The following is a 24,005-nucleotide window of genomic DNA, read 5'->3' on the forward strand; positions in this document are numbered from 1 at the left end:
TAAAAATAGACAGAGTGCAAAGAGGTTTGTAGAATATTTGTGCACAGGAGCACTATAAATACTGGATGTAATAGTATAATATAGTGATAGTTATTATTGGTACTACAACACTTTTTTTGTACTGACTGTTAGACTACCTCTTTCAGCACTTGCTTATTGTGTTGGTAGAATGGGTGGGAAGGGTCCTCAGATCTTAGATGCTAAAAAGAGCCAGGGGCGTAACTACAGGGGTTGCAAATGCAACCGGGCCCCATGCTCCAGGGGGCCTGTGCAGCTCCCCTGTACACCTGGATAGGAGGGGCGAGGGGCAGCATGTAGAGAAATCACTTTCCTCCTTTTTCCCCCTGTAGCTGCAGGAGGAAAAATGTTCCTCTGTATGCTTCCGCTGTGACTCCTCCTATCCAGTTCACTGGTGTTCTGCTGTCTCTGGGCCCCTGGGTGCTCCCCTGGTTCCCCCCACCTGCACTGTGCTCCCTCCCCTCTCCTGCCGGCTGCTGCAGGGGATGTTTCACAATAGAGAACCAGGAAGGGGTCCGTAAATATGCAATTTACCAGCTCCTTCCTCTTCTGAATGGACAGAGTCATAGTCAGTGACATTGTAAAAAAATAAAATGATACGAAATAATACAATTAAAATACCAAAAAACTTGCGACGGGGCCCTGGCATTCCACCACCATGGGGAGGTCCCAAGATGGCACGAAGGGGGCTCACTGCAGAACTTGTGAAAGGGTCCCGCAACGAGAGTAAAGGGCCCCAGGATCAGTGGGAAGAGCCTCAGGCTTGAAGGGAAGGGCCCCAGCCAGGGGTCCCTTCATGGTTTCTTGCACCGGGCCCTGAAGGTTCTAGTTACGCCTTTGAAAAGAGCTACTGCAAATAGAGCAGCTGAAAACAAATTCCCTGCATTAGTGTACTGAAAATGAAAATAGCCCTTCTGTTGCCTGTCCTTGACTCAGGCATACATTATGCTAAGATCATACGTTGTGTATTGTTTAGTTTACATGGCCAGGTCCAAAATTGTGCTGCGGGGCTTCATGATCTGTAGGTCTGCCTCTGATACTGACGTTTTTGCAGTGTGGATTCCGAAGTCTTGCACAGTCAGGAAAAGCCTTTCCTGAGCACTTATTGAAATAAGTCAGTTGTATTCCTTGTTCGGGGTCTCACTGTGAAGATGGTATTTTTTACACACATTGTAGGAACATCACTTGTAAAGACATTGCGGTTTCTTCTAGGCACCTTGTGTCACCCACATTGAAAGGGCCGGGCGTCATTCCTCATTACCGGATAGGAGATCTGGGACTTGTACCAAGACAAGACACCTCTGGCGGGGTGCTCAGCAAAATTGGAATGCTTTCTAGAACCACAAGACTTGGGCCTATACATGTCTATCCAGGCACAGGAAAGGTAAGACCCCCTAAGTGAACTTCATATTAGTTGTCCAAGTCAATGTGTGTAATTATAAAGAAACAGTTACGGAATATTTTGTACCCCAAAAAGCTTTAAGCCCCAGGGTGAAAATAGCAGTAAATTATTAAAGCATTTATTACAAAAAAATGTGTATTGCGCTACTCTCCAACTTATATAACCGTGGCTATATACTGTGCCTGTGTACCACCTTTTTACATCATCTGGTGGTGTCTCCAATCCTATGAGTAAAGGAGGGTATGTTCCCTTTAACCACTTCTAGACTGGAAGGATTTGCCCCCTTAATGACCAGGCCATTTTTTTGCGATTCGGCACTGCGTTACTTACCAGATAATTGCGCAATCGTGCGACGATGTACCTAAATAAAATTGATGTCCTTTTTTCCCCACATATAGAGCTTTCTTTTGGTGGCATTTTGGCGCTTTTCCACTGCATGGAACCGAACGGTTCGGCTCGCTTTTGTGCTTTTCCACTGCTGGTACCGCATGGTATAGTGTAGGAATGGTTCAGTACGGTACGGCGGTGCTTTTACACTGTATGGAACCGAACGGTACGGCTCTCAAAAACAGTACCACCTCGATTGTGGTTCCCAGAGGTACCATACCCGGTACCATATCCCACAATCCTTTGCATGCAGTCACTACTAGCCACTGATTGGTCAGAGAATCGTTGTTATCCCACCCACTTAACTTTAGTACTACTTTAGTGGAAAAGTAAACCATACCGTACCGAACCGTTCCAACACCGTACCATGTGGTACCAGCAGTGGAAAAGCAAACCGGGCCAAGCAGGGCCGAGTAGAGCCGAGCCGGTACTTGCAGTGGAAAAGTGCCATTTGATCACCTGTGTGATTTTTTTTTTTTTTGCGCTATAAACAAAAAAAGAGCGGCAATTCTGAAAAAAAACAATATTTTTCACTTTCTGCTATAGAACATTCCCCCAAAAAAATGTAAAAATCTAAATTTTTCATCCTTTCAGGCCAATTTGTATTCTGCTACATATTTTTTGAAAAAAAAAAAAATCACAATAAGCGTATTTTGATTGGTTTAGGCAAAAGTTATCGCGTCTCCAAACTAGGGGAAAGATTTGTCATTTTTATTTATTTCTTACTAGTAATTGCGGTGATCAGCGATTGTTAGCGGGACTGCGACATTGCGGCAGACAGATCGGACCCCTAACTGACATTTTTGACACTTTTGGGGGGACCAGTGACATTACTACAGTAATCAGTGCTAAAAATATGCACGGTTACTGTAATAATGACACTGGAAGGGAAGGGATTAACACCAGGGGCGATCAAAGGGTTTAAGTGTGAGCCTAGGGGGTGTTTTCTAACTGTATGGGGGAGGGACTTGTGAAATGAACACAGAGACCGGTGATCCTGTATAGGAGGATCACAGGTGCTCATTTCAGAGAGAACAACGGTCTGCTGTGTTTACAACAGCAGACCGTCGTTCTCTCAGTGGGGAGCGATTGCGGGTGCCAAGCGGCAATCGCGGCCGCCGGCCCCGTGGATTGGCATCCCAGCTGCCTAGTGGGGGCTCACGGCGCGCACTTGCCCCCATACATCGGTTCGCGCAACCGAGCCAGCCTGCTGCAATATATCTGCGGTGGGCAGGCGGCTAGTGGTTAAGTCAACAACAGGTACCCTTTAACTCATCAGCATCCTTCTGCTCATATATTTATAAATGCTCATAAGAGAAGAAGAAGAAGCCTCCGATGGTGCAGTGCTGTTTATTTAAAATTACAATCTAGCACACTTACAGAATAATTTAGAGTCTCAGAATGGCCGGGAAGGATCCTCAGAGCATCGATAGCTTAAAAAAAACTATTAGATGGGCATCTTAAAGACCACAACATACAGGGGTATACAATGTATGGTTAACAGCAAACACAAACACATGATAGGTTGAACTGGATGGACTGATGTCTTTTTTTCAACCTCACAAACTGTAACCAGCATTGAGAAAAAAAAATCACAAGAGCCTGTTGAAGTCATGTGGGCAAGTTACATAACATGTAGGGCGGAGTCAGGTGACGTCACTTTTGGTCCGGAGCCAAAACCAGAAGTGGGTGTTTTCTCAATGCTGGTAAAGAGTCTGAGACTCTAAATGAATCTGTGAGTGTGCTATATTGCAGATTGTAATTTTGTTGAGTTTTCAGGTGGAACACGAAGTTGAATTTATTAAGCAGAGATTGTTAATGAAAGTTTTACATAGTCAGGTTGAAAAAAGACACAAGTCCATCTGGCTCAACCAATAAAAAACAAACAGTAAAGAAAACCCAACCATACAATCCCATATACACAATCCTATACCCGCAGTTGATCCAGAGGAAGGTGAAAAAAAACCCCAGCAAAGCATGATCCAATTTACTACAGCAGGGGAAAAACATTCCTTCCTGATCCCCCGAGAGGCAATCGGATATTCCCTGGATCAACTTTACCTATTTTTGATTGGACGTTTACTCATTTTTATTTACGATGATTTATTATATGCACATTTATGATAATTAACAGGATTATGCATATTTAGTGATTCATTGTACGGTATGTACATATAGCAGGGCTTGACAAATTTGCCTGAAATCTAGGAGCCAGCTAAAAAAGTTAGGAGCCATTTTTTTTTTTTTATACAACCAAGCTTTATTTCCAAAAAATAACATACTAAATTTACACATAAAGGCGACTAGAACCCCGCTATCCTGTATAGCGCAATCGGATGAAAAACTGTCTGTCTGTTTCCATCCGATGCCATCTGATCCCATCCATGGGATGGATAGAAAATAGAACCACCATCCGTCTGTTTTTTGGCGGACAGGATCAGATGGCGGCAGATTACCGCTCCATAGAGGAGACTGAAGGGCCCGATCAGGTCTGCCTGAAAAACTGACAGGCAGACCTGATCAGACAGCCCGTGTGAAAGGGGCCTTCGGCTGTGTGGCTGTGGCATGGCGATGAGGGAAAAAAAAATATATATATATAATTTTTTTTTAATAATAATTAAAAAAAAAGAAAAATAATTTTTTTTTTTTAATTATTATAAAAAAATAAAAAATGTAATTTTTTAATAATTTAAAAAATAAATAAATAATAATAATAACCACACTCCCTGTCCACTTACCTTTAAGCAAAGGTAAGTGGACAGGGAGATGAAGCCTGCAAAAACTTCCCTCTCATCTCCTCTTGGGAAGGAGATGGACAGTCAGGGGAAACACCTTATTAGTAACTGCTTGTCAAACTCCCGGCCACCACAAGGGGGCACCAGTTCCCCGTTCTCTCATTGAAGAAGGCAGAAAAGCCGCGGCCTCAATTATTGGATGGCGCGGTAGTCCGTGTACTCGGTGAGTGAGTGGGGGGGCGCAAAAGGGACAGGAGACCTCCTGCAGTGCACCCCAGGCGCCAGGTCGCTAATTCTATTCGCCAATGCGACCTGGCGCCCGGGGTTTGTCGAGCCCTGACATATAGGCACGGTTATAAACGTTGGAGAGTAGCGCAATACACATTTTTGTATTAATTGTTGTGGGAACACAATATTGGTGTATGCTGCAGCCTCTCAGTATTAGTGTTTATTATTTTTCTGCATTTTTAATATTTTTTTTGTTTTATTTTTTTTGTGGTGGCGCACAAAGTTTTCTGTATTTACAGCCATTATTGTAACCTGTCATTTAGCGAGAATGACGAATATAGAAAAAGATACCATCAATGTTTGTGTTCTTCTTTTAGGACCGGCTATCAATAAGTCAAGAGGACAGATTACCCAAACAAAGTGCATTACCAGGAATCCCTTCCACGTCTGGCAGCAAGCCCATTCTGATATAATTTTGATAGACATACAATAAAATTAGCTCATCAGGAATTAAAGACATAGTGGAGGATTTTGTGACAACCTGACGACAGAGATTATTTTGTAGTAGGGAGTAGAGGCAAGATTACTAAAGACAAAATAGAATAGAAACGGGGTTATAAATGAAATGATGGGAGCCATGGCTGGCATTACCTGGCCAGGCCCTTTTTACACATGTGGACCGTTTAGATCCGGCTGTAAGTTTTTTTTTTTGGCGGATCTGAACAGTTACCCCATGCATCTCTATGGGGGATCAGGCATGTCTCCGCTGACATCCGATCAGTCAAATCTGGACGGATGGAAACCCTATTTTCCATTCGTCCAGCGGATCGGATCGGCTGAGAACGGACAGATTCCCATCCGATTCCCCCATAGAGATGCATGGGGACCTGACAGCTCTGTCTCTGCACACACAGAGCGGAGACAGAGCTGTCAACTTCCAGCTCAGCGGATGGGATTGGATGAGAACGGACAGGCGGTCGGTTCCCATCCGATTCTCCCATAGAGATGCATGGGGACCTGACAGCTCTGTCTCCGCACACAGAGCAGAGACAGAGCTGTCATCCTCCAGCTCAGCGGGGGATCGGCGGATCAATCCCCACGCTGAGAAAAACTGAGTCCACCCGACGGACTCTGTGTGTGAAAGGGCCCTGATTGCTGCAATGCGGATCATTTTGTTAATAGCTACATATCTATCACCTGTGTGTAGGTTGGAACACGGGCTAGCTTTAAAAACAGATATTCCAGTAGCTAATCGGATACCTAATGCTTGTAAATACTACCAAGGAAGGGGATTTAACTTATTGGGGCACAATGGAGGAACATCCCGGCTTTTCCCACTGACAGAAACAATCTTTACATGTCTGATAAATGTTTACTTTCAGCTGAGAGGATACCTGGTATACATTGGGAGGAAACTATGGAGATACATCCTCTCTGAGGCTGGCATAGCTACTGTGGGAACGCCTGTTCATAAGTATGTTAACCACTTGCCGACCGCCCGCTGCCAGGCTGGCTCGGCTGCGCAAATCGACATAGGGGTACTTCGGTCACGGGAGTGGTGCTGGGGGGCGAGCGCCCCCACTAGGCAGCGGGGATTCTGATCCACTGGACCGGCAGCCGCGATTGCCACCGGGGACCCGCGATCGCTTTCTGCTGAGAGAGAAGGACGGTCAGCTGTTGTAAACACAGCTGACTCTTGTTCTCTCCGAAATGATCACAGAGCGCCTGTGATCCTTCTATATAAGAATACAGGCCTCTATGATCATTTCACTAGTCCCTCCCCCCACAGTTAGAAAACACTCCCCTAGGCTCCCACTTAACCCTTTGATCATCTATAGGTTAGCCCCTTCCCTGCCAGTGTCATTATTACAGTAACAGTGCATATTTTTAGCACTGATTACTGTAGTAATGTCACTGGTCCCCCCAAAAGTGTAAAAAATGTCAGTTAGGGGTCCGATCTGTCCACTGCAATGCCGCCAGAAAAAAAAAAAAAAAAAAAAAAAATCGCAGATCACCGCCATTACTAGCAAAAAAAATAAATAAAAATTCCATAAATCTTTCCCCTAGTTTGTAGACGCGATAACTTTTGCGCAAACCAATCAAAATTTGCTTATTGGGATTTTTTTCAGCAAAAATATGTAGCAGAAAACAAATTGGCCTAAAATGTTAAAAAATTTGGATTTTTACATTTTTTGGGGGGGGATTTCATATGAAAAAAATGTGAAAAATATTGCTATTTTATCAAAATTGTGGCTCTTTTTTTGTTTATAGCGCAAAAAGTAAAAAAATCGCACAGGTGATCAAATACCACCAAAAGAAAGCTCTGTTTGTGGAAAAAAAAAAAAGACGTCAATTTCATTTGGGTACAGCGTCGCACGACCGCGCAATTGTCCTTTAAAGTCACGCAGTGCCGAATCGCAAAATAGGCCCTGGTCTTTGAGCAGCCAAATCCTCCGGGGCTTAAGTGGTTAAAGTACAGAGGTGCCGAATTGCAAAAATGACCTGGTTATTAAGAGGGCAAATCCTTCCCGTCCAGAACTGGTTAATTTGAGATAATGTGCTTCTAACGTGAACAGTATGACCACAAACAATGTTTTTTCTCAGTTTTATTATTTTCCTTTATTTTCTTTTTAATTTATGGTTTGTCTGTATACAATCAAAAATACGAATTAAAAAGTATTGTTAAAAAAAAAAAAAAAAAAAAGTACGTTAGGCGGTTGGCAAGTAGGTTAAGATGACCTGTGAAGAAGCATCAGTGAGGTCATCGGTTTTCTATTCTGAACATTCTTACTGGTCCAATTTAATTTCTGGTGTTACAAATATTGCCCAGCATGGTTTCTTTGGATATGATTTATTGATTGTAGTTACTATGTCCACTCCCGAAGATAAAGTGCAAGTAAACCCAGGGAGGACAGTAACTCCTGAGTGACATCTATTCAGGCCATACAATGATAAATACAGAGCATGGACATTCACATTGAGATATCTTCAGTCAGGACAAGTTCTGAATTAACCCTGGGAAAAAAAAGGTAAAAGGTGCAGCACTCACAACAGAAAATCCCGCATACAGGTGCTCAGTGTCCTCCCACACTGCAGATAACTAGGAACGATGAAGAAACGCCAACTCTGGAATCCATTATGTCATTTTATTATTGGCTACACAAAAGAGGCTAACGCGTTTCGTCCACAGCCATAATCCTAGCATGTAACGTGTTAGCTCTTTTATGTAGCCAATAATAAACTACAATAAAAAAATACACAATGGATACCAGAGTTGCCGGCTCCTTTTTATCGTTCTTAGCCATCTCATTCGACCCTGCCTGAATACCAGATAGTCATCCACTGTATGGCAGAGTCTGTAATAAACAGCTGATCACACTTGTCATTGATTTGATAAAAGAAATAAAAATCTCTTCCAAGTTCATTACAAAATTAAAGTGGTTGTAAACCCTCTCTTATAACTTGTACCTATAGGTAGGCCTTTAATAAGTCTTACCTATAGGTACTGTAAATATCTCCCAAACTTGCACCGTTTAGGAGATATTTACATTGCATGCAGCCCATGACATCATTGGCGCATGCGCTCTGAAGGAACAGCCACCCATGCCATTCCTTCAGAGCCCTGTGCCGTGAACGGTGGCTCCTGCGCGCACGAGTGATGTCGTCGCACCTCCGGCCAATCAGATGGCCGGAGGACGCAAACCAGGAAGCAGGGTGGTCTAACATGTCGGCCGTCCTGACGCTGAGCAGGCGGCACTGTGGGGGGCTTCGTTCTAAGGTAAGTATTTCATAATGAGCTAGTATGTGATGCATACTAGCTCATTATGCCTTTGTCTTACAGGGTTTTTTTTTTTTAGGGTTTACTTCCTCTTTACCAGAGAGCAGCCTGCGAGAGCACATGTGCTGCTGAGAGGATCTGGGTGCCTGCTTGGTCCGCAACCAGGAGGTAATCCGTTAAAAAAAAAAAAAAAAGAGGTTGTGGCACATCCAGAAAATTTGTTCAAATGCTTTATTGGAAATCCATAAAAAATAGAAACATGACACTTGCATCCAAAGGTGCTCAGTAAACGCGTTTCATACTCTTGTGCTTACTCATTAATAAGGAGTAAGCACAAGAGTGTGAAACGTGTTTACTGAGCCTTTTTGGACCGTGTTGTCTCATGTTTCTATTTTTTTATGGATTTCCAATAAAGCATTTGAACTAGTGATTGACCGATATCGGTTTTTCATTGCCGATACTCTCATGTTTCTATTTTTTTATGGATTTTCTATGAAGCATTTGAACAAATTTTCTGGATGTGCAGCCACCTTTCTCTTTTTTCCACTCATTAGAAATGTTATTCTGACCTGACATGTCAGAATGGTATAGAAGGGGACACAGGAGGATGGGGTATGGCTCCACCAGGAGTACTGAGGAGGCAAAGAAGCCATCTACTCCCTCCATCCTCTGGTACCTTCATCCTACTCTCATGTTCTCCTTCAAAGAGATTAGATTTGGTTCTGTGACCCAGCAGAACCTGATCAAAAATAAAATTTCAATTAACAAAAATACTATTTAGCTGGAAAAGTAAGTCGAGATCCCTACACAACAAGGCTACCAATGCTGACCTCTGTCACTTCCACGCAATTGTACCTTGACTCCTACAGTATCAGCATATAGCACCTTCCATCATCTAAATAAATATAATGAGAAAACCGTTTCTCGATTTCCAGCTCAGTCCTTGTAAACCGGTCACTTATCCAGTATTTCGATAACACCCTGAACTTTGTACGTGGCAATCAGCAGTCTCTCTAGATAACCAGAGACTGGGTCATTAGCAGCCAGTATCTCCCAACATGGGGAGACTCAGACGTGGCTCTAGAGAGACGAAGTGTGACACATTGCTCAGAGTTTCCCTCGAAGTCTCCTCTGCCTGTACTCACAGCAGCCCATCACAAGAAGTAGTTGATGCGGGACGGTACAGTTTTGCAGCCCGTTGATGAGAAAACTCTTTCATCCTCAGGAATGTAAACCAAACTGTCTACTACAGATGGAACAACATGTTCTTCGTTAGCCAAGCCTTGCTGTGCCAGCTCACTGCGAACGCACTGTCTGACGTGGTTGGGGCGCAAGGGCAAAAATGGTACAATGACATCTATGAGGTTCTGCTTGATGATCTCAGACTGCCAGAAGCCATCTGCCAAGGAAGATGAACATATAGTAAATAACAAATCCAATCAATGGGGGGGATAACATACTGTATGTCTCACACTATTGATTCATATTATTTTCATTCATTTAGTGGGTTGAATGAAAAATAATTAATTAATGAGGATGGGGGAAAAGATGTTGGTGCGAGAGTCCTTCCCGCTGAACTATTTTATTCTGATAGCGGAGAGCCTTCCTTGCTGGCAGGATACAATGATCAGTGTTGCTGGTCATGGGCGTCTGCAAAGGGGGGCGGTTGCCCCCCCCCCCCGGAAATTTCCTGGCCTGCTCTAAAGGGGGATCTATGAGGGACCCTGGCCTGCTCTAAAGGGGGATCTATGAGGGACCCTGGCCTGCTCTAAAGGGGGATCTATGAGGGACCCTGGCCTGCTCTAAAGGGGGATCTATGAGGGACCCTGGCCTGCTCTAAAGGGGGATCTATGAGGGACCCTGGCCTGCTCTAAAGGGGGATCTATGAGGGACCCTGGCCTGCTCTAAAGGGGGATCTATAAAGGAGCCTGGCCTGCTCTAAAGGGGAATCTATGAGGGACCCTGGCCTGCTCTAAAGGGGGATCTATGAGGGACCCTGGCCTGCTCTAAAGGGGGATCTATGAGGGACCCTGGCCTGCTTTAAAGGGGGATCTATAAAAGGAGCCTGGCCTGCTCTAAAGGGGGATCTATGAGGGCCCTGCTCTAAATGGGATCTATGAGGGACCCTGGCCTGCTCTAAAGGGGAATCAATGAGGGACCCTGGCCTGCTCTAAAGGGGAATCGATGAGGGACCCTGGCCTGCTCTAAAGGGGAATCGATGAGGGACCCTGGCCTGCTCTAAAGGGGAATCGATGAGGGACCCTGGCCTGCTCTAAAGGGGAATCGATGAGGGACCCTGGCCTGCTCTAAAGGGGGATCTATAAGGGCCCTGCTCTAAATGGGATCTATGAGGGACCCTGGCCTGCTCTAAAGGGGGATCTATGAGGGACCCTGGCCTGCTCTAAAGGGGGATCTATGAGGGCCCTGCTCTAAATGGGATCTATGAGGGACCCTGGCCTGCTCTCTAAAGGGGAATCTATGAGGGACCCTGGCCTGCTCTCTAAAGGGGAATCTATGAGGGACCCTGGCCTGCTCTCTAAAGGGGAATCTATGAGGGACCCTGGCCTGCTCTCTAAAAGGGAATCTATGAGGGACCCTGGCCTGCTCTAAAGGGGAATCTATGAGGGACCCTGGCCTGCTCTAAAGGGGGATCTATGAGGGCCCTGCTCTAAATGGGATCTATGAGGGACCCTGGCCTGCTCTCTAAAGGGGAAGCTATGAGGGACCCTGGCCTGCTCTCTAAAGGGGAATCTATGAGGGACCCTGGCCTGCTCTAAAGGGGAATCTATGAGGGACCCTGGCCTGCTCTAAAGGGGGATCTATGAGAGACCCTGGCCTGCTCTAAAGGGGGATCTTATGGGGGGGATGCTGACCTGGCCTGCTGTAAAGGGGATCTATCAGGACCCTGCTCTAAATGGGATCTATGAGGGACCCTGGCCTGGCCTGCTCTGGTTGTACATAAGACGATTGATAGTTTGACTTCTGTACAATTAGTTAACCCATACATGGATCGAAATTCAGCCGGCCACTGCTGAACTGGATGAATTTCAATCCATTTATGGCTGGTCTAAAGCTGACCATACACCATTCAAATTTCAGTTGATTCAGCAGGAATCAAGCTGTGGGTAACCCTATTAGCATCACCCAACTTAAACTTTTATTCCAAAAATTGGACGTAGTAGAGCAGAAAATTGTCAGCTGAACAGTGACTGCATCCAATCTGATACAGCCACAAGTGCTGCCACTGTCTGAATACAACAGCCGTCAGGGGGAGAGTGTAAGAGAATACACACACTCTCTCATCCATGTCTTTATGGACCTTGCTTTATGCATTCTTCCAGAAGCGCATTTGTGAGGTTAGGCACTGATGTAGATGAGAAAGCCTGGTTCGCAATCTCAGCTTTAATTCATCCCAATGGTGTTCTATCGGGTTGAGGTCAGGACTCTGTGCAGGTCAGTCATGTTCCTCCACCCCAAACTCGCTCATCCATGTCTTTATGGACCTTGCTTTGTGCGCTGGTCCAAATCATTTAGTGGAGGGGGATTATGGTATGGGGTTGTTTATCAGTGGTTGGGCTTGGCCCCTTAGTTCCAGTGAAGGGAACTCTTAAGGCATCAGCATTCCAAGACATTTTGGATAATTTCATGCTCCCAACTTTGTGGGAACCCAACCTGTTCTAACATTACTGCACACCAGTGCACAAGGCAAGGTCCATAAAGACATGTATGAGTGAGTTTGGGGTGGAGGAACTTGACTGGCCTGCACAGAGTCCTGACCTCAACCCAATAGAACACCTTTGGGATGAATTGAAGCGCAGACTGCGAGCCAGGCCTTCTCTCCAACATCAGTGCCTGACCTCACAAATGTGCTTCTGGAAGAATGGTCAAACATTCCCATAGACACACTCCTAAACCTTGTGGACAGCCTTCCCAGAAGAGTTGAAGCTGTTATAGCTGCAAAGGGTGAGCCAACTCAATACTGAACCCTACGGACTAAGACTGGGATGCCATTAAAGTTCATGTGTGTGTAAAGGCAGGCGTCCCAATACTTTTAGTAATATTGTGTATACTCCTTATATTCCCACCCCCACGTGGATGGGTGGTACAGTGACACAATCACTGTATAGGGTTTAATCAATGATGGTAAACTGCACTCACGTTCGTGGTCTGATATCACAGTGTTGGTTATCGCAGACTCTACATCACTCAGCCGGATCTCTTCTCTGTCCCTGCGTTCTCTCCAGAATTTCAGAGCTACCTTATTAATGTCATCTCCTCCTGAATTGCTGCAAACACAAGTATATTAGTGGGCTACACATTTCAAAGAAAGCAGTTTTTTGGTCAATTTCTTTTAAACATTTTTTTAAATGTTTACATCACTGGTATCTGGTATAAAATCTTCAATTTCAATCAATTTAAAGTGGAACTCTATGTACAAAAATGAAGATAAGCAAACAGTCTGGATTTTTAATGCAGAAGAGACATGCCTGACCTCAACCCGATAGAACACCTTTGGGATGAATTAGAGCGGAGACTGTGAGCCAGGCCTTCTCGTCCAACATCAGTGTTTGACCTCACAAATGCCCTTCTGGAAGAATGGTTATACATTCCCATAGACACACTCCTAAAACTTGTAGACAGCCTTCCCAGAAGAGTTGAAGCTGTTATAGCTGCAAATGGAGGGCCAACTCAATATTGAACCCTACAGACTAAGACTGGGATCCCATTAACGTTCATGTGTGTGTAAAGGCATGCCCAGAAGCTGTTTAGAAGGGAATGACGCGCGCGCCCCGGAACTGACGTCGGGCCGGTGCAGGCGCAATGATTCCTGGGAGCGATGACGTTCAGCTCCCAGGAATCATTGCAAAAGCCAGGAAGTGACGAATCGCCGTGGCCGCCGAGGGGAGGAAGAAGGAAGTAAGGTAAGTATATTTTCTCTAAAAGGTAAGTGAAAAAAAAAAAATTGCGATTATCCATTTGTTTTTCAGGTGACCGGGAGCGAGAAGATGGAGGTAAGTATAAATTTCGGGTGGAACTCCGCTTTAAGGGCTGTGCCTTGGCATGCATCCAGAGGAGGAAGGGTGCAGCCATGCATGCCTAAAGAGCGGTGGAGGTACAGAGCGGTGGAGGAACAGAGCGGTGAGATGCACGGCAAAGATGAGAGTATCAGCAGGTGGAGGGGCTTTTCCTTTAGGATATGAATCTCTACCAGGGGTCTTCAAACTATGGCCCCCCAGTTGTTCAGGAACTACAATTCCCATCATGCCTAGTCATGTTTGTGAATGTCAGAGTTTTACAATGCCTCATGGGATGTGTAGTTCTGCAACAGCTGGAGGGCCGCAGTTTGAAGACCCCCAGCGTCTATACCAAATGTAAGAGATTGCAGGTAAGGTGGACACATCCTTGAAGAATGATCCCATCTACTAACCTTATGAAGATAAATATGGCCTTCTTGTAGTTTGAGCCAAACACCACCCAGGATGGGCCCAGGAAGGGGACGATGACATCTATGAGCCCCGGGTGCATTTTGTCCATTTCTTCAAACAGAAACAAGGATCGACCACAAGCTGTGAGGTTCCCCTGGATCCATTGTTTGAGGTCCTCCTAGATGATGAGGATACAGTTCATGACAATGGAAATAAAGGGTTTAGGATTTATTTTTATTTTTTTTAACAGAACAATGGACCAATATTACTCCTGTCTCCACATTGCCACCCCCCCCCCCCCCCCCCATGTATATTTGCCTGGATCAGACAATTGCTGCCTTTGATATTTGCTCACATCCTGGCAGTGTCTGCACATTACAGCCTTATAGACTTCAATGAGGCAGAGTCCACCATCTCCAGCCTCAAGACACCATAGAAGTCTAAGGGGCTGTAATGTGCAGGTGCTGCCAGGAAAGCGTGGTCCAGGTAAGTATACATCTGTGGAGGGGGGGGGGGGGGGAGGATCCATGCAAAGGGACAAACAGGATAAGTGCACTTTGTCTTCAAGGCTAATTCCACCTTTGGGCCCTGTTACATCCATATTTAGGGTTTTACATGGCGCCAAATGGACCCCACACCACACCCTTCCTGTGACAGCACGGGGGGGGGGGGGGGGGGGTTCTGCTTCCCTGCAGCAGCTGTCACTTTTGAGGTTTGCATGGCTTTGGGGATCTCTGCCTGCAAGGCCATGCCATTCTTTCACACTGTAACCCATGGGCCAGATGCAGCTCTTTGCTTTATTTTATCCGGCCCCTGCAGCAATATTCTTCCCACTGACACCAACCCCCCCCCCATTGACACCAATGATGGGGCACTATTCCTCCCACTGACACCAATGATGGGGCACTATTCCTACCACTGACACCAATGATGGGGCACTATTCCTCCCACTGATACCAATGATGGGGCACTATTCCTCCCACTGATACCAATGATGGGACACTATTCCTCCCACTGACACCAATGATGGGGCACTATTCCTCCCACTGACACCAATGATGGGACACTATTCCTCCCACTGACACCAATGATGGGGCACTATTCCTCCCACTGACACCAATGATGGGACACTATTCCTACCACTGACATCAATGATGGGACACTATTCCTACCACTGACATCAATGATGGGACACTATTCCTCCCACTGACACCAATGATGGGACACTATTCCTCCCACTGGCACCAATGATGGGACACTATTCCTCCCACTGACACCAATGATGGGGCACTATTCCTCCCACTGACACCAATGATGGGGCACTATTCCTTCCACTGACACCAATGATGGGGCACTATTCCTCCTACTGACACCAATGATGGGACACTATTCCTTCCACTGACACCAATGATGGGACACTATTCCTTCCACTGACACCAATGATGGGACACTATTCCTTCCACTGACACCAATGATGGGACACTATTCCTTCCACTGACACCAATGATGGGACACTATTCCTTCCACTGACACCAATGATGGGACACTATTCCTTCCACTGACACCAATGATGGGACACTATTCCTTCCACTGACACCAATGATGGGGCACTATTCTCCCAACTGATACCAATGATGGGACACTATTCCTTCCACTGACACCAATGATGGGACACTATTCCTTCCACTGACACCAATGATGGGACACTATTCCTTCCACTGACACCAATGATGGGGCACTATTCTCCCAACTGACACCAATGATGGGACACTATTCCTTCCACTGACACCAATGATGGGACACTATTCCTTCCACTGACACCAATGATGGGACACTATTCCTCCCACTGACACCAATGATGGGACACTATTCCTCCCACTGACACCAATGATGGGACACTATTCCTCCCACTGACACCAATGATGGGGCACTATTCCTTCCACTGACACCAATGATGGGGCACTATTCTCCCAACTGATGCCAATCATAGGGCGCTGTTCCTCCCACTGACACCAACTATGGCACACTATTCCTCCCACTGATGCCAACCATGGGGCACTATTCCTCCCACTGACACCAACCATTGGGGAACTATTCCTCCCACTGACACCAACCATTGGGGCACTATTCCTCCCACTGACGCCAACCATGGGGCACTATTCCTCTCACTGACACCAACCATTGGGGCACTATTCCTCTCACTGACACCAACCATTGGGGCACTATTCCTCTCACTGACACCAACCATTGGGGCACTATTCCTCTCACTGACACCAACCATGGAGTACTGTTCCTTCCACTGATCCCAACCATGGGGCGCTATTCCTCCCACTGACACCAACCATTGGGGAACTATTCCTCCCACTGACACCAACCATTGGGGCACTATTCCTCTCACTGACACCAACCATTGGGGCACTATTCCTCTCACTGACACCAACCATGGAGTACTGTTCCTTCCACTGATGCCAACCATGGGGCGCTATTCCTCTCACTGATGCCAACCATGGGGCACTATTCCTCTCACTGACCCCAACCATGGAGGAACTATTCCTCTCACTGACGCCAACCATGGGGCCCTTTTCCTCTCACTGACGCCAACTAAGGGACACTATTACGCCCCCTACTGACCACAGGCTCTATGTAATTTTTCTACTATCACTTGCCGCAGTCTGGCCCCCTAAGGACAGTAAACTGGCCCTTTGTTTAGAAAGTTTGGAGACCCCAGCTTTACAGAAGAACTATAGAAAAGCAGAGTTCTCCTCTAAGATGGATAATCATACTGACAGAACACAGAGGCCCACCTTGTATTGGTTGAGATTCTGAGCATGCTGGAAGTTCAGGATGGGAGAGAAATGATGGACGTAGGGGCTGCGGCCTCCATCTTTGTATAAATGTTTTACCAGCAGGGAACTCAGGAACGTCTTGCCTGTGCCGCTCCAGCCATGGAAGGATAACACGAGGGGTTTGCTGGGGTAATCCGTCCCTACAAACTCCCTCAGAGCTTTCACCACCAGATCCTGGGCCAGATGCTGCCCGAACAAATTACGAGCGAGGTCGCACTCCAAGGCTGCAGAGACAACACAAGACAACATGATAAAGAAACACTCAAATCTAAAGAGGAAATGTCAAGATCAACTTGGGTACAACCAGCCTACCGGATTCTCTTGCGATTATCACTAGTGATCATCTCCCCCCAGCATGTCGACAGTCTCTGATCATCTCCCCCAGCATGTCAGCAGTCTCTGATCATCTCCCCCCAGCATGTCCGCAGTCTCTGATCATCTCCCCCCAGCATGTCGGCAGTCTCTGATCATCTCCCCCCAGCATGTCGGCAGTCTCTGATCATCTCCCCCCAGCATGTCGGCAGTCTCTGATCATCTCCCCCCAGCATGTCGGCAGTCTCTGATCATCTCCCCCCAGCATGTCGGCAGTCTCTGATCATCTCCCCCAGCATGTCGGCAGTCTCTGATCATCTCCCCCAGCATGTCGGCAGTCTCTGATCATCTCCCCCCAGCATGTCGGCAGTCTCTGATCATCTCCCCCCAGCATGTCGGCAGTCTCTGATCATCTCCCCCCAGCATGTCGGCAGTCTCTGATCATCTCCCCCCAGCATGTCGGCAGTCTCTGATCATCTCCCCCCAGCATGTCGGCAGTCTCTGATCATCTCCCCCCAGCATGTCCGCAGTCTCTGATCATCTCCCCCCAGCATGTCCGCAGTCTCTGATCATCTCCCCCCCAGCATGTCCGCAGTCTCTGATCATCTCCCCCCAGCATGTCCGCAGTCTCTGATCATCTCCCCCCAGCATGTCTGCAGTCTCTGATCATCTCCCCCAGCATGTCAGCAGTCTTTGATCATCTCCCCCAGCATGTCAGTAGTCTCTGATCATCTCCCCCAGCATGTCAGCAGTCTCTGATCACCTCCCTTAGCATGTCAGCAGTCTCTGATCACCTCCCTTAGCATGTCAGCAGTCTCTGATCATCTCCCTTAGCATGTCAGCAGCCTCTGGACCGTAAGGATTTACCCCCCTTAATGACCAGACCATTTTTTGCGATTCGGCACTGCGTTTTATGTCATTTTTTTTTTTTTACTAGTAATGGCGGCGATCAGCGATTTTTAGCCGGACTGCGACATTGCCACGAACAGATAGGACCCCTAAATGACATTTTTGACACTTTTGGGGGTACCAGTGACATTACTACAGTTATCAGTGCTAAAAATATGCACTGTTACTGTAATAATGACACTGGCAGGGAAGGGGTAACACAGGAGCAATCAAAGAGTTAAATGTATGCCTAGGGGGTGCTTTCTAACTATGTGGGGGGATGGGCTTATAGAATGAACACAAGGACCGGTGTTCCTAAATAGGAGGAGCTCTGTGTTGAATTCTGACAGAACAGCGGTCTGCTGTGTTTACAACAGCAGACCGCTGTTCTGTCTCCATGGGGAGCGATCGCAGGTGCTGGCTCTGCAGATGAGCGTCCCGGCTGGCGAATGGGCGCGTGCCCCCAAGCGATGTACGGGGTATGGCGTTTTGCGGGAACCTGCCGCTGTATACCTGCGACGGCTGGCCGGCAAGCGGTTATTCAGCCACACCAGTGTAATTCATATGTGATCGGGTTTAAAGGGATGACAGGTGGCACCCCTACCATCACTACTAACCAGAAAAATGTTATTTCTGTGCTTCTTCAGGAGAGTTCTCCTCACTTCCGGTCTGGTAAAAGGTTGTCAGATGGACAGGAAGTGGAGAAATTCTCTCTATAGGAGCCCAGATAGCAATAAAGTTCTCACAGGGGGAAGGGGGTCTAACCCTTCACCACTCCCTAAACACAAATAAACCTAAGAGACTGGAGGCACACTGCAATAATGACCCCCCACATTTATCTGTGGATTGTCCCTTTAAGAGAATAGAACTAATGCTCCTCAGTGGAACAAACCATTTAGTACAAGAGAGGGGGGGGGGTTCGGTTCTATTCCACTCACCGTCCAGGCCGGGCCGGAAGCTGCAGTCACAGCCGCTGCTGGAATACAGGCTACAATGGAGGGAGGAGAACTGCCAGCACAGCCCGGAGCCGACCGCCGCACAAACCACCGACAACACTAGGCTGAGGCGGACCGCCATCCTCACCTCACCCGCGGCATGATGGGAAATGTAGTCCGCTCCGCCGGGGTCAGCTGACTGACGGTGTTCAGCGTCACGTGACTGCCAGTGTCAGGAGGAGGCCGCCATGTTGGTGGAGGAAGGAGGATTTTTTTTTTTTTTTTAGAGATGAGTGCAGTGCAGGTCAGTGTGTGTGCTCCAGGAGTACACTGTCTGTGTATGGAGGCCTGGGGAATATATATGGGTGTGAGTCTCGGAGGGGATACCCTTAATGCTGTGTGTACCAGTTGCTGTAAACCATACAGTTGTAAGATAGATATGAATGGGGTGGGGGGAGTACCGCGCTTCATGGAAAATTATAATATAAATTAAATAGATAAGTGTATTATGATCATTGTGTATATAAAATCAATATTGAATAATTAAATATATATATATATACTGTGGTAGTGCTGAATAAATATTGTGTGGTGTCTTTTCTAAAAATTGTGGTATAGATCTCTAAAAAATCAATAAATCTTAAAAACTCCTTATTTCCCAAAAATGTATCTATCACTCAAAATACACTTATCTATTTAATTTATATTATAATTTTCCCTGAAGCGCGGTACTCCCCCCCCCCCCCCCCCCCCATTCAGGCCTGAGGAATACACGAGGCCTAAAGAATACGTGAGGCCTGGGTCATACATGAGGACTGGAGAATACATGAGGCCTGAGGAATACATGAGGCCTGGTCATACAAGAGGCCTGGGGAATACATGAAGCCTGGGTCATACATGAGGCCTGAGGAATACATGAGGCCTGGTCATACATGAGGCCTGAGGAATACATGAGGCATGGGGAATACATGAGGCCTGAGGAATACATGAGGCCTAAGGAATACATGAGGCCTGAGGAATACAAGAGGCCTGGGGAATACATGAGGCCTGGTCATACATGAGGCCTGGTCATACATGAGGCCTGAGGAATACATGAGGCCTGGTCATACATGAGGCCTGAGGAATACATGAGGCCTGAGGAATACATGAGGCCTGGGTCATACATGAGGCTTCTTATTGTCTATGTGGCCCTCAGGGGCTGCTGCAGATACTGAGCTGTGTGACCGCAGCCATGTTAGCCCCCCCCCCCCCCATATCAAAGTTTTTCAACAAAACATATGCAGTTGGTTAGATCTTTGTTAGATCTTTGTTAGATCAATTGTTGTTTGCTTTAGATCTCACACAGAAGAAGAGATATTAAAGCGGAGTTCCGGCCATGAAAATTTTTTTTCAATAAAATATAAAAATACCCCCGGGACAGTCAGGGCTAGTACATTCCATAATGGATAGCCTCTGTACTGTCCCGGGTCGCACTTACCTGCAAGAAGAAATACTTCTGCGTCCTCTTCCATGTCCTCTTCAGTCCCACGATGCACTGCACCGGCCCCGCCGTCACTTCCGATGCGGCGCCCCATTCCTCCACAGCTTCTGGGCATGCCCAGAAGCTGTTTAGCAGGGAATGCGGCGCCGCACCGGAAGTGACGAGCGGGGCCGGTGCCGTCGCATTGATTCCTGGGAGCGATAACGTTCAGCTCCCAGGAATCATTGGAAACCGGAAGTGACGGCGCGGGCCGCGGCCCGCCGAGGGAGGAAGTGGAAGACAGGTGAGTATATTTTTCTACAATAACAAGGTAAGTAAAAAAAAAAATCACAATAAGCGTTTACTGATTGGTTTGCGCAAAAGTTTTTGGAGTTCTTATTTATTTATTTTTTTACGGTGATCAGCGACTTAGACTCCATTCACACTAGCGCGACTTGCCATCTCCTGTATCATGTCTGCAGTCTCTGACCATCTCCTTTACCATGTCTGCAGTCTCTGACCATCTTCTTTACCATGTGGCTCTGTCTGCAGTCTCTGACCATCTCTTGTACCATGTCTGCAGTCTCTGACCATCTCCTGTATCATGTCTGCAGTCTTTGACCATCTCTATCATGTCTGCAGACTCTGACCATCTCCTGTACCATTTGGCTCTGTCTGCAGTCTCTGACCATCTCTTGTACCATGTCTACAGTCTCTAACCATCTTTTGTATCATGTCCACAGTCTCTGACCATCTCTTGTACCATGTCTGCAGTCTCTGACCATCTTCTTTACCATGTGGGTCTGTCTGCTGTCTCTGACCATCTCTTGTACCATGTCTGCAGTCTCTGATCATCTCCTGTATCTTGTGGCTCTGTCTGCAGTCTCTGACCATCTCTTATACCATGTCTGCAGTCTCTGACCATCTCCTGTATCATGTCTGCAGTCTTTGACCATCTCTATCATGTCTGCAGACTCTGACCATCTCCTGTACCATTTGGCTCTGTCTGCAGTCTCTGACCATCTCTTGTACCATGTCTACAGTCTCTGACCATCTTTTGTATCATGTCCACAGTCTCTGACCATCTCTTGTACCATGTCTGCAGTCTCTGACCATCTCCTGCATCATGTCTGCAGTCTCTGACCTTCTCTTGTACCGTTTCTGCAGTCTCTGACCTTCTTCTCTTATACCATGTCTGCAGTCTCTGACCATCACCTGTATCACGTCTGCAGTCTCCGACCATCTCCTGTACCATGTCTGCAGTCTCCGACCATCTCCTGTACCATGTCTGCAGTCTCTGACCTTCTCTTGTATCATGTCTGCAGTCTCTGACCTTCTCTTGTATCATGTCTGCAGTCTCTGACCTTCTCTTTTATCATGTCTGCAGTCTCTGACCTTCTCTTTTATCATGTCTGCAGTCTCTGACCTTCTCTTGTATCATGTCTGCAGTCTCTGACCTTCTCTTGTATCATGTCTGCAGTCTCTGACCTTCTCTTGTATCATGTCTGCAGTCTCTGACCATCTCTTGTACCATGTCTGCAGTCTCTGATCATCTCCTGTATCTTGTGGCTCTGTCTGCAGTCTCTGACCATCTCTTATACCATGTCTGCAGTCTCTGACCATCTCCTGTATCATGTCTGCAGTCTTTGACCATCTCTATCATGTCTGCAGACTCTGACCATCTCCTGTACCATTTGGCTCTGTCTGCAGTCTCTGACCATCTCTTGTATACTGTCTGCAGTCTCTGACCATCTCTTGTACCATGTCTACAGTCTCTGACCATCTTTTGTATCATGTCCACAGTCTCTGACCATCTCTTGTACCATGTCTGCAGTCTCTGACCATCTCCTGCATCATGTCTGCAGTCTCTGACCTTCTCTTGTACCGTTTCTGCAGTCTCTGACCTTCTTCTCTTATACCATGTCTGCAGACTCTGACCATCACCTGTATCACGTCTGCAGTCTCTGACCTTCTCCTGTACCATGTCTGCAGTCTCCGACCATCTCCTGTACCATGTCTGCAGTTTCTGACCTTCTCTTGTATCATGTCTGCAGTCTCTGACCTTCTCTTGTATCATGTCTGCAGTCTCTGACCTTCTCTTGTATCATGTCTGCAGTCTATGACCTTCTCTTTTATCATGTCTGCAGTCTCTGACCTTCTCTTGTATCATGTCTGCAGTCTCTGACCTTCTCTTGTATCATGTCTGCAGTCTCTGACCTTCTCTTGTATCATGTCTGCAGTCTCTGAACATCTCTTGTACCATGTCTGCAGTCTCTGATCATTGCCTGCAGCGATTTGTAATGTGGATACCAATAAGGGTCTTCGTGTGTTGTCACTCCTTTCTACTTGCTGGCACCCGCCATGTCTGTCCCGGGGCCCCTCAGATGGGCAAGTGGAGCCTGGTACCGGGGGTGTGTGGAGGCAATCTGGTAGCAGCCCAGCCACCGGAAAGGCTTACACCTGACAGGCAGGAGTCTAAAATGGGGGGTTTCACACACACACATGGGGGGGGGGGAGGCTGTCAGGTCTGTACGAAGTACGGAGCTGGCAGCGAAAGGGTTAAAGCAGTCCTTACACCTAATTTAAAGCTTTCCATTCCCTGAAATGCTGAATAAAAGTGCAAAAAAAATAAAATTGTGTGTGTTTTTGTTGAGGGATGGTTAGATAATGTACTCACCTTTCTTTGACTCTTTCTCTGCAGTGCCTAGGCAAGTGTGATGTCCTCCTTCTGGCCAGATCTTGGAGAACGTCGGGTCGCATCGTTCCTCACCAGCTAATCAGGATGGCCAATGGCCCTGCACCTAAATGAAGTCAAGGGGAAGATGTAGGCGAAGATCTTCACGGAAGACACATCACTGAAACGGAAGTAAGTGTTTGCAGAGATTAGTTCCCCTTTAAACTAATGGATGGGACATATACTGGGTGCTGGAGATGTCTGTGGTATGTTTGGGTGATATTAACCACTTACCGACCGCCAGAAGTAGATATACTGTACGTCGTTTCACGGGACCTCTATTGGGGGCGTGCGCGTGCCGACTGGCTACAGGGGGAGCCAATCAGCAGGTCCAGCGGCCACGATTGCTGTCTGGCACCCTTGGAGACAGAACGGCAGTCTGCCATTGTAAACACGGCAGACCGCTGTTCTGTCAGTAATGAACACAGGGATCCTGTGTTCCTCTTATTTAGGAACACAGGTCTCTGTGTTCATTCAGTGAATACAACCCCCACACAGTTAGAAAGCACTCCCTAGGGACACGTTTAACCCTTTGATCGCCCTTGGTGTTAAAGAGGAAGTAAACACTCCTCTGCAACTTGTACCTATAGGTAAGCCTATATCAAGACTTACCTATAGGTACTGTAAATATCTCCTAAACATGTACCATTTAGGAGATATTTACCTTGCATGCAGCCAGTGACATCACTGTTGCATGCACTCTGAAGGAACGGCCGCTCGTGCCGTTTCTTCAGAGCCCCGTGCCGTTACCGTCAGGAGTGACGTCATCGCGGCTCCAGTCAATCAGATGGCCGGATGCCGCAAACCCGAAAGAAGGGCGACAGAACATGTCGCCCATGAGACAGGTGAGTGGTTGG

General features: G+C 46.9%; 2 protein-coding genes across 2 annotated transcripts in view; one reads left to right on the top strand and one right to left on the bottom strand.

Moving 5' to 3' along the window:
- The window catches only part of CFAP157 (cilia and flagella associated protein 157), a 31,454-nt gene extending 26,076 nt beyond the window's left edge, over positions 1 to 5,378 (top strand). Inside the window, exons 8-9 of the mRNA XM_082264033.1 lie at positions 1,231 to 1,402; positions 5,148 to 5,378. Coding sequence (XP_082120159.1) covers positions 1,231 to 1,402; positions 5,148 to 5,243 — 268 coding nt within the window. The 3' untranslated portion in view covers positions 5,244 to 5,378. The remainder of the gene's footprint in view (positions 1 to 1,230; positions 1,403 to 5,147) is intronic.
- A 3,972-nt stretch (positions 5,379 to 9,350) lies between these two features.
- Positions 9,351 to 19,120, bottom strand: TOR2A (torsin family 2 member A). Its single transcript, XM_082263835.1, has 5 exons — positions 18,959 to 19,120; positions 16,779 to 17,044; positions 13,977 to 14,152; positions 12,707 to 12,834; positions 9,351 to 9,947 (listed from the first exon to the last, which is right to left on the bottom strand). Exons 1-5 carry the CDS (start codon positions 19,095 to 19,097, stop codon positions 9,703 to 9,705), a joined length of 954 nt encoding a protein of 317 aa, XP_082119961.1. The 5' UTR covers positions 19,098 to 19,120; the 3' UTR covers positions 9,351 to 9,702.
- Between the last annotated feature and the right edge of the window lie 4,885 nt (positions 19,121 to 24,005).

Source organism: Pelophylax lessonae, assembly GCF_965119305.1.
Source record: "Pelophylax lessonae genome assembly, chromosome: 7".
Lineage (NCBI taxonomy): Eukaryota > Metazoa > Chordata > Amphibia > Anura > Ranidae > Pelophylax > Pelophylax lessonae.

Excerpts from the sequence above, each read along its gene's own strand:
- TOR2A (XM_082263835.1), bottom strand. The coding sequence starts at position 19,097 with ATGGCGGTCCGCCTCAGCCTAGTGTTGTCGGTGGTTTGTGCGGCGGTC. Across the intron at positions 14,153-16,778 it reads AGAATCTCAACCAATACAAG|GAGGACCTCAAACAATGGAT; the intron begins GTGGGCCTCTGT and ends CTCATCATCTAG. Across the intron at positions 9,948-12,706 it reads TGTGATATCAGACCACGAAC|ATGGCTTCTGGCAGTCTGAG; the intron begins GTGAGTGCAGTT and ends CTTCCTTGGCAG.